General features: G+C 47.5%; 1 protein-coding gene across 1 annotated transcript; it reads right to left on the bottom strand.

Moving 5' to 3' along the window:
• Positions 1 to 1386: 1386 nt before the first annotated feature.
• On the bottom strand, positions 1387 to 7903 carry FOXI3 (forkhead box I3). The gene is made up of 2 exons (XM_004285630.3): positions 7049 to 7903; positions 1387 to 4526 (listed from the first exon to the last, which is right to left on the bottom strand). Exons 1-2 carry the CDS (start codon positions 7752 to 7754, stop codon positions 3904 to 3906), a joined length of 1329 nt encoding a protein of 442 aa, XP_004285678.2. The 5' UTR covers positions 7755 to 7903; the 3' UTR covers positions 1387 to 3903.
• Between the last annotated feature and the right edge of the window lie 3115 nt (positions 7904 to 11018).

The following is an 11018-nucleotide window of genomic DNA, read 5'->3' as shown; positions in this document are numbered from 1 at the left end:
GATGGAGACCTGCCCTGGCCACAGCTCCTTTGGTCCCCAGCTCAGCTCGGGGGACTGAGTCACCCTGCTGCCCTTTGCGGTTGTCTGGGAGATCAGAAGTGGATTCTCCTCTTCGTCTTTGTTCTCATAAATGCCATCGTTCTGGCATTTCATAGCTATCAAACACCCAGATTTAGATGCTTCCAAATACAGGTTAATCACATTCTTTCAATGTATCTTTCTTTCCAAAAAATCCTTATAAGTCTGTAATCCGCACCACCATCCCTATCAAATAATAATAACCCAGATAGTTTAATTTTGTTTGGTCAGAATTATTCCCAGCCGAGGTCTCTATTAATAGAGACAGATGCCAAGAAGGAAGCTACCATAAGCATGTACAACAAGCAACTAGAATATGGCGAGTCTGCCTCCAATGCGACCGGCCAACAGGTAGATCTGTTCTGAGAAATGCCACAATCGTTGGGCTGCTTCTACTCACAACTCATTGAAGAGAAAAGCCGTTTCATAGGACAGAAACTGTCCTGTACCAGAGCCCAGAGGCCTCATTCATTCAGGGCTCCTCTGCTAGCCCTAGAGCCTAGGACTTTGTGTGGGGTAGTGAGGGGTCTCCATTTCCTCCCTGGCAAATTGTGGGTGTTGGTCTAGATCAGTGGTTCTCATCCAGGTCTAATTTTGCCCCCCAGGGGACATTTGTCAATGTCTGGAGAAACTTTTGGTTGTCACACATGGCCAGGTCCTGGGGGGGGAGGAGGCAGGAGGAGGGGGAGTGCTTCTGGTATCTAATGGGTAGAGACTAGAGATGCTACTAAACATTCTGTGATGTACAGGGCAACCTCTACAATGGGTTGTCCCTCTCCAAATATCTATAGTGCTGATGAAACCCTAGGCTAGAAACCTTATCTTTCAGGTTTCTTCTAGCTGGGGCCAAGTTCAAGTTTCCTAGCAATTTCCTTGGAAACGATGGGCTGCCCACGGCCCCCTTGAGGACAACAGCCAAAGCCAGAGCTCCCCCTGAGGAGTGCTGCCAGCTCGTGGGGCCTTACAGCACCATTTCTTTCTGGAACACAAATTATCTGGTGCACTGAAACTTAGTTTAAACTAAATGACAGAACCGTTACTCTGTTAAAAATAAATAAAATGCTCATATGCCTAGAGATCTTCCAGGACTGTTTCATTCCAACCCTTTAGGATAGGATGTGTGTAGGTGGAACAAATCCAATTAAAAAAAAAAAAAAAATCAATCGCTCGCTCTCTCAACACACAAAAATCCCTGTAGCAGCCTCCATGCCATGCCACTTATAGCTCTATTCCTTTAGGAGAAAGACGTTAAAGACAGAAAAACAGTAATGCCTAAAAAGTAGCCATAAGTCATCCCACTTAAAAGTTTATTTCATGTGAGTTCCAGCATGCGGTGTGCTTTTTTGGGGAAAAAAAAATTTTGTCCCAGTTCACATTATAAATTAATTTACAAATATAGAATTGTGTTAGAAACAGTATTTATAAAAGTCCATACAGTTTTTCACATAGAAAAATATCTATAGAAAGCGTTTTTTTGTACACACAATACGGCGGTAGGTAGTCTCTTTGGTTGTCCTCCTGCATAATATTTACAAAGTAATGGTGATGTTATTTATACCGCAATAGACTATTTTAAAAAAATAATTTTCTGTATGTATATTTCAAACTTCAAATTTAACAGTAACGCTGTGAGAGTCTCAAAAAAGAATACACAGGGAAAAGTTAAAAATTTTTTTGCAACGAATTTGTGTTCCTTTTTCTAAAAAAATTAAAATCCTGAACCAGCAACGCTCCCATCAAAGACCAAACAACATGGTCCAAAAAACAATTCATAGGACATTATCTTCATCTTAATACATTGCTATTCCAATAAAATCACCAACTATCTGCATGTTAATTCACACTTTCTGGATAAGTTCAAACAGTGGCTGCATGTCTGCCATGTACAGACATTCTGTTGGGCACCAGGAGGGTGACCATAAAAAACTATTTAAAGGAAGATACCTCTTGAGAAGTAGAAGGGAATGTTAAAAATAAATTACATAAAAAAAAATTTTTTGACCACAAATGTCTTATTTTAAAAACTTATAAAAATTCCATTTAAAAACTACTTTGAATAAAATTCGAAAACTTTGTTTCAAAGACGAAAAATCCAGGACAAATGCTAAAACGGATAGGACGCCAATTAATTAGGATGGTCACCCCAAACCTCAGAAATATGGCAGCAGAAGTAAGACAGAGCTGGTGTCCAACCTCGCTGCTCAGAATGTCTCAAGTGATACTGATTTCAACCAGAATCTTTGGTCAGACGAAACCTAGCTCATTCCTACTCTTTAGACACCATGTCTGCCTATATGCACGTTGGTGCCTTTGCTTTTCAGGAACTAGAACACACTAGAACACAAAGCTTACAAGCACTGACTCTGGAGCCAGACCGCCTTAAAACTGGATCCTGGTGAGAGTTCCCTGGTGGCCTAGTGGTTAGCATTTGGCACGTTCACTGCCGTGGCCTGGGTTCAATCCCTGGTCGGGGGACAGAGGTACCGCAAGCCACACAGTGAGGTCAAAAAACAAAAAACAACAACAGAACAAAACAAAAAAACCTAAAAAACAAAACACACACACACACACACACACACACACACACAAACGGCCCAAACTGGATCCTGGGTCCATGACTTACTATCTGTACGGCCTTGGGCAAGTTAACTAACTTCTTGGCAGTTCACTGCCCTCATACAGAAAATGAGGGGGAGTAACAATACCTCTCTCCCAAGGTTGTCGTGAGGATTAAACGAGCTAATATACGTCAAGTATCTAGAACAGTGCCTGGCACACAGGGTGTGCTTGGGCGGTTCTATTGCTATTAGTATCTGCCATGTACCTGACACTGAGCATAGACAGAGGTGATTTGTGAGCTGCGAAGAGCTCAAGGATTTGTGGCGCTTCCTAGCACAGTATTCGAAAGACTCTCAGTAGCCACAAAGAAGACAAATGGAGGTTTCCTATAAAAATCCAGGTCTCTGGGCTTCCCTGGTGACGCAGTGGTTGGGAATCTGCCTGCCAATGCAGGGGACGCAGGTTCGGGCCCTGGTCCGGGAGGATCCCACATGCCACGGAGCAGCTAAGCCCGTGCTCCACAACTACCGAGCCTGTGCTCTAGTGCCCGCGAGCCGCAACTACTGAGCCCGCGAGCCACAACTACTGAAGCCCGCGCACCTAGAGCCCGTGCTCCACAACAAGAGAAACCACTGCAATGAGAAGCCCACGCACCATAACGAAGAGTAGCCCCTGCTCGCCACAACTAGAGAAAGCCCGCACGCGGCAACAAAGACCCAACGCAGCCAAAAATAAAAATAAATAAATTCATTAAAAAAAAAATTTTTTAAAAATCCATGTCTCTGACTTTTCTAGAAAAATCAGAATGCTGTCAAGCAGGAGATAACCAGCTGCCCACAGCAGCCTTCAGCTCGAAGGTCCCAACCGCTCGCAACTGCTTCCAGTGCCAACTGTTATCTTTTTCCGACCCAATAACTTAATTCACTTGTTTTTGTAGCCGGTCCCTGGACCCATTTGAGCTTGTGACCCTGACATACAGTGATGAACAAACACACGTGGTCCATGCCCTCTCAGGGCTCACGGGTATGATCCCAGAACAGAGTGAGCTGGATTTCTCTCCAGAGAAACCTGTCAAAGTTTGCCGGGTTGTAGAAACAGTTACCTACTGCATCCACGCTACTCCAAGTGTGGTCAGTGGACCGCAAGCTCAGCCGGGAGCTTCGGAGAAATGCGGAGTCTCAGTTCTCGCCCCAGACCTACTGCCTTGGAATCTGCATTTTCCACAAGATTTCAGGTGTCCATAGTCAAGTCTGGGAAGCGGGGGGTCTATACCTCGGAGCCCTCCCGGGGGTAGATGAGGCTGTTGACCATGCTGAAGTTGTAGAAAGGGGTGCTGAAGGGGCTGCTTGGTCCCCCGCTGGTGCTGGCAGGGAAGGGGCTGTAGTAGGAAGACCTCTGGCTGCTGCCATTGCTGGTGCTGTGACTCAGCTGCAAGGTGTCTGGCGAGGCCTCCGGGACGGAGCTGGGGGGGAACGCGCCGCTCGAGGGCACCTGGGTCCCCTGGATCCCTAGGGGGCGGCCGCCGGGGAGCACTCGCTGGGTGCTCCCACTGCTGTTAACACTTAGCGTGCCGAGGCTGCTGAAGAAGCTGTTCAGGCAAGGGGTGGAGGAGAGCACGGACCCTCCTGGGGAGGAGGCGGTACTCTTGGTGCCCTCGGGAGGCTCTGGGGACTGAGAGGGCCTCAGCAACGCCGGGGAGCTGTCTCCTTCCGGCTTCCCACCCACTCCAGACCCCAGTCCCGGGGAGAGCCCTTCTTCTGTTTTCGAGGTCCCCACGGCCACCGTAGGGGTGCTGCTGGCTTCCGAGCGGCGCTTTCGCTTCCGACGGAAGTTCCCGTTGTCAAACATTTTCTCACAGTTCGGATCCAGGGTCCAGTAATTACCTTTCCCTACGGAGATGAGAAAGAAAGCTGAGTTAGGGGAGGATGCGGTTCAGGCTCATGTACTCAGCTTCGCATGTGATAGGGGGCTGGTGGGCAGGCTCTCGTGAAACTCCGACAGAGATGCTCAAACCACTCTGCTGTTTAAATGCATCCTTTTGTGGGAGATGGCACTGAGCCTCATTTATCTGTGGAGATAGGGATAAGAACAGTACACCTCACAGGTTGGCTGTGAGGGTTAAATGATAGATCTCCGCAAAGTAGCCACACCACAGTGAGTGAGTGAAGAAACAGTATCTGTTATCACTTGCTGAAAGGGAGCAATGCTTGCCCCCCCAAAAATACTCCACTGGAAAAAGGCAACCTCCAATACCCAACCCTCTGCCTTGCCGAACAAAATCAGGTTATAACTGGGGAACTGACTGGTTGAACAGTGCCTTGGATGGATATATTTGGAGTACAAGGAGGCTCCACACCCCTTCCTTGCCTAGGGCAGGAGGCACCCCTGCATCTCTTCCAAGCTCTTCCTCCACCAGGCCAATCTCAGAGATCAGGGCCCCATTTAATGCATGCAATGCTAGTCTTCTGCTTAGAAAATTTCCCTCCCTTTTGAGCACAATGGAAGTAAAAAAGATCTATCGTCTTGGAGGATTTTATCTCCCAACAGCTTTTTTCACTTCTGGTAAAAAGAATCTTTGGCATTTGCAAATACTGTAAAGCGCTTATCCTGTAGTGAATTCTCTGCATGGATAACTTCAGTTACTCCTCACAGCTCTTTGGAGACAGGCAGTATTATGGCCTCCATTTCTCAGATGGGGAAACTGAGGTGCAGATTGGTTAGCAACCTGCCATCTTTCCAGTTAGCAACAGTAGGTAGGGCCAGGATTTAAGCAGGCTGGCTCTAGACTCAGCATTCTTAACTACTAGCACACATTCCCCCATATCCATTACTTCCACCTACACATTTTCTGCAAGTAGTTGCAGGAAAAAAACTTATTCACATATCTACCATCTAAATAACAATACCTGCATCTATCAGGATATTTATACTGTGTCACCTTGGTACCAAAAGCTTTTTTCTTTTTCTTTTTTTTTTGGGGGGGGGGTGGCCATGCCGCGTGGCATGCTGGATCTGAGTTCCCAGGATCAGGGATCAAACCTGTGCCCCTGCAGTGGAAGCTCGGAGTCTTAACCACTGGCCCTCCAGGGAAGTTCCTGGTACCAAAAGCTTTGATAAGACACCGGTTAGAGGTCCTCGACCTTTTTAGAAAGTTGAGGAGTATACATGACAATTGACATGATCATCTCAGGTGATTGAGAAGCCAGATCTGGAAGATGTATCTTCTAGAACTGCATGCTCTGTCCAGTACAGTAACCACTAGCCAAACGTAGCTGCTAAGCGCTTGAGAAGCGGCTAGTCCCAAGTGAGATGTGGTGTCAAACACACACATAGGAGTTTGAAGACTTAGTACCAAAAGAATAATGGAAAGTAGCTCACTGATAATTTTTTATATTTGTTCTATGTCGAAATGAAATTAAAAAACATTTTCACCAGCTTCTTTTCACTTTTTTCACGTGGCTACAAGACAATTCACAGCCACGTGTGGGTTGTACTGTATTTCAAGTGGAAAGCACTGCTCGAGAAAGACTTTAGGTACAAATACTCCAGGTCATAATTTGCATAATTTACACAAAATCCTGGATCTCTGTAGAGGGCAACTGAAACAGTTTTCTCTTCCCTTTTTCCTATTTTAATTTTTTAAATTAATTTTTAAATTTTTTTTAATTTTTTTTAATTTTTTAATTTTCTTAAATTTATTTAATTAATTTTTAATTTTCCTAATTTCCGACTCTCTCCTCACACCCCTAGTCCTGGGCTCCTTCTGAAAACCTCACGTAAGATTCTGTTTCTCTCATTTTTGAGCTTTTCTCCACCTCACTCCTCAGGTTAAGAGGGAAACCACTAACGCGCCACGGTAACCCAGCCCTCCTCACCCCCGGGGTTAGATCCGAACGAAGCAAACTTGGGGTTTTCATTTTTACATTTCCAAATACATAAGGTTCCCAAACCACAATCTGCAGGACCCAGCTCAAGCTCCCTGATCCCTCGACCCCCGTCTCGCGATGCCCGTGCCACCATCCTCGAATCATGTCTTAAGGTAGGGACAGTACGTGTCCCACGAAGGGCACAGTGAGTCTCTCTGGAACCCGAGACAGGAGGAAGGACATCTACGGACAGCGTGTTCCAACTCCCGGTCTCTCCCCACCTCTCTCGTGAAATGTAATGGGATTCTCAGCTCATCTGAATCTTTACAGCCATCCCTTATCTGAGAGCCCACCCGTGTTCTTATTCCTAATCCACCTCCCTGCAACTCGACCGGCCCTTCCAACGGCCTGAGGAACATCACCCAGGGGCGGCTCTCTGCTTGCCCTTTAACCCTAACTGGCCAGTCTCTGCGCGTGTGTGAGGTGGGGGTGGGGGTGGGGGTGGGGGGTAAGGGACCGGCCGGGAAGCACCTGTCCGCCCTCACCTGGGTCGTCCTCGTCGCGGGGCACCTTCTTGAAGCAGTCGTTGAGCGACAGGTTGTGGCGGATGGAGTTCTGCCAGCCGGCCTTGCTGCGCTGGTAGAAGGGGAAGCTGTCGGCCACGAACTGGTAGATATGGCTGAGCGTGAGCTTGCGCTCGGGCGCGCTCTGGATGGCCATGGCGATGAGCGCCGAGTACGAGTAGGGCGGCCGCACCATCTTCATCAGGTCCTCGCGGTTGGCCATGGACAGCCAGCTCAGCTCCCCGGGCGCCGCGGGCCCGGCGGGCGAGGCGGGCGCTGCGGCCGCGGGCTGCGCGAAGGGCCGCTGCGCGCAGGCGAAGGTGCCGGAGGCGGTCGGCGGCTGCAGGAAGGGCCCGGGCGCGCCCCCGGGGGGCGGCGGCGGCGGCGGCGGCGGCGGGGCGCCCAGGTACGCGGCGGCGGCAGGGGGACCGCCCACGGCCGGCCCGTTGAGCCACAGGTAAGGGTTGGCGGCTGCGGCCGGCGGCGCGGCATAGTCGGCCAGACCGTAGGGCGCCCGGGCAGCCGGGGGGGCGCCCGGGGCGGCGGCGCCCGGGGACAGGCCGGGCTGCGAGTACACGCCGAAGTTGTCGCCGCAGTAGAGAGCCATGTCGGCGACCGTCGGCGGGTGCGGCGCGGCGGCGGCGGCGAGGGGAGAGCGGGGCTGATCTCGCCGCTCGGGCGAGAGCATCCCTTTGGGGGCCAACCCTGCGGCCCCGCCTCGGCCCTGGCCGGGCGACCGGTGTTCTGGGCGGGGGAGGGTGCGCGCGGAGCGCCGACAGGCCGGCTTCTTATAACCGTCGGCGGCGCGACTCCTCCCGGGCAGGTCCCGGGGCTGGGCGGCGGCCCGCGGGCCGCGGCTCTCCACGCCCCTGCCACGCCCCATCTGCCCGCGCGTCCCGGCCGAGCGCGCGGAAACCTCGCGCCGCCCGCCGCGCCCCGCCCCGCCCCGCCCCTGCAGCCCCTCCTCGCCGGGCCAGGGGAGCCCCGGGGGCCAGGGGAACCGGGGGAGGCTGGCGCCTGCAGGATTCGAGCGAGGCGCTCCCCGTTCCTAACCACCGTGTCCTCAGCACAATAACGAAATAAAATAACGAATATCAAAACAAAGAGATCACCCGAGACGGTACTACTGTTTTCTAAAAAGTCTGTAAGTTAACTCTGGGTGGCCGCTCAGGCCACCTGCCTAGCCCCCTTTGGTATTTCGACCTGGAGCTATACCTTTTGTCATCGAGTTGCCGGATTCACGTCCGGTCTCGACCGATCGGCTCACAGTCGAAAATAATAGACGTGATTTACAAGTCTTTGGGGTATACGAAAGATATCCCTTCTCCTGGGGAATTCTTTGAAAGGAGGGACTGAAATCGGTTTTTAATTTCTCTAACCACGTCTCTAAACATAACGATAGGTTCGTTCACATTCGGGAAACATGTTCATTTAGGTCACGTTTGCGCAGTCTTTTGGTGTGATTTGTTGTCTTTCAAAACAGAAGGGTGAACGTTTTCAAAGACATTGAAATGGGGGGTTCGGAATTAGCATTTTAAAGCCAACTGTAATTTAAACTGCAAGAATCGCTCATTTACAAAAACGGTCTTCACGAATTACGGTAGAAGACTTGCCCTCTACTTTTGTAAGTTTTCAAATGCGGCTCCTGCCTGGAAAAACAAACAAAACCAGTGAAGTACTGTGTGGACCCCACGTGCCACGCGATCGTTACTTACTGGCCCCGAACAACGATAAGAAAACTGTTTCTTTTACAATTAAAACGATTCCTAAATATGTTCTTAAGAAGTGACCGGTCTGAGATTCTCGTTTAAGGGAGAGGGTGGGGGAAAAGATTTTTTTCTATTAGCCAATTGCAGACTGACAGTTCAGAATATTTAATAATTCGGAAACCCCTCCCCTCCACCACCCCGCATTTATTTTCAGGACAAAGTTAGTTATATACCTTCAGGAAAATGATCGTCTTCTGCTACCTCACTTCGTAAAAAATGAAATCCAGAAAACATTTAACGAGCAAATTTTGGTTCCTAAAATGCAAGTCACACTTCAGATGTAACATTTTTCTCGTCTTTTGTGAAACCGGAAAGGAATTCTTGTCACGCAATTTCTTTCAATCTCCTTGCAGATGATATAGAATGGAATAGTGTTTGCCTTAGTCGTATTTTGAGTTAGGTTTCCTAGTTTAGATAAGCACCGTGCTTTTGTTTTCCTTCCCAAATAACCCAAACGAAGCTGTTTTGTTTTGCTATTTCTCTTGCGATGTTAATAAGGGTGACAGCTATAAGGAAGGAAAACAATTTTTAATAAGTTATAATGCCCCAATTTAATAATTTTTCGTAAATTTAAAATTTAAACTAAAAAGAGAAAGTCCACAAGAAGAGCTGGCAAACTAGATGGCAATAAATTAGGAAAAATTTGAAACCATCTCCCCCTTAGTAATTGATGTCCTTAAGAATACAATATAATGCCTTCCCTTATTTTTTAGCAAATTGCTTACCCATATATACTTTGCAGTCCTGAAGGTTTGTTTTTGTTTTGTTTTGTTTTGTTTTAGTTTAACTCTTAACCCTATACTCCAAATTATCCTGAGTGAGAGACCATGATTGAAGATTATTGTTTCTTGTTTGGGTTAAAGGTTCAGCCCAGTAGAGATATTTTCTTCCCTGACTATGCAAGGAACTTGACTAAAGTCTTTTGCGGACTTTAATTTTATTTAAAAATCATGGAGCCACCTAGCGTCTCCTTGCCTTTGTTACAGCATTTATCCAGATAGGGATCTGTGAGGTGGACACCCCCTCTAGGGGTTTGGAAGTTATACTCTTTTCTATTTTTAAATCACATATTAATTAGGTAAGCTTAAAACTATCATTGGTCATAATCTGAGTTTTTAATTCAAAGTTAAAATAGTATTTTAAATCTCCGTTTTTTAAAAAAATTAAATTTAAAAAGCAGTTGATGCACTTAGGGGAAAAAAAGATAAAAACTATACTTAGGGGAAAAAAAGTTAAAAACTATGCTTAGGGACTTCCCTGGTGGCACAGTGGTTAAGAATCCGCCTGCCAATGCAGGGGACACGGGTTCGAGCCCTGTTCCGGGAAGATCCCACATGCTGTGGAGCAACTAAGCCCATGCGCCACAAATACCGAGCCTGCGCTCCAGAACCCGCAAACCACAACTACGGAGTCCGCGTGCCACAACTACTGAAGCTCGCACACCACAACTACTGAAGCCTGTGCACCTAGAGCTCGTGCTCCGCAACAAGAGAAGCCGCGGCAGTGAGAAGCCTGTGCACTGCATTGAAGAGTAGCCCCCACTCGCCGCAACTAGAGAAAGCCCGCGCAACGAAGATCCAAAGCAGCCAAAAATAAATAAATAAAAATTTTTTAAAAAACTCTGCTTAAAATGTAAGTTTCCTGTAATAACGTTTTGTCAAATTCCCTTTTCACAAAAGAATATAATCGAGGCCATTGATTAATGTATCTATGCCACTGTTACATGTTTTCATCACTGGAAAATAAAACATTTTGAGAAATTATTCAACGCAAAGAAAACATCTCATTTATTTTCCACTGACATTTGGTAATATCCTTGAGGCTTCTTTGAGCGACAACAGTGATTTATGATGGAATGTAGTTATTTTGTAACAAACACTGTAACAGAATGTCAAATTCCTTACACTCATTGATTGATAGCATCATAGAAACCTTGGCACATTAGTGTTTGCTAGTATTTTTCCATATTTACCGAGGACGAAAAAGGTAATATAAATTGGAAATAGCCTCAGTGGTCTTAATTCCTAATGGCTGTGACTTAGAACAACGTTGAACTGTGAACAGAGTCAGTCCTTCCCAATTTCAGCATCATTGTTTACTTTGTATCATCTATGAAAAAGGCCACAAGCAGAAATTATGAACTCTACCCATGTCCCCCACCTGGCTTTCTACCTTGCACTATA

The sequence above is a fragment of the Orcinus orca genome, chromosome 13 (genome assembly GCF_937001465.1).
Source record: "Orcinus orca chromosome 13, mOrcOrc1.1, whole genome shotgun sequence".
Classification (NCBI taxonomy): Eukaryota; Metazoa; Chordata; class Mammalia; order Artiodactyla; family Delphinidae; genus Orcinus; species Orcinus orca.
This window is presented reverse-complemented; position numbering and strand designations above follow the sequence as displayed.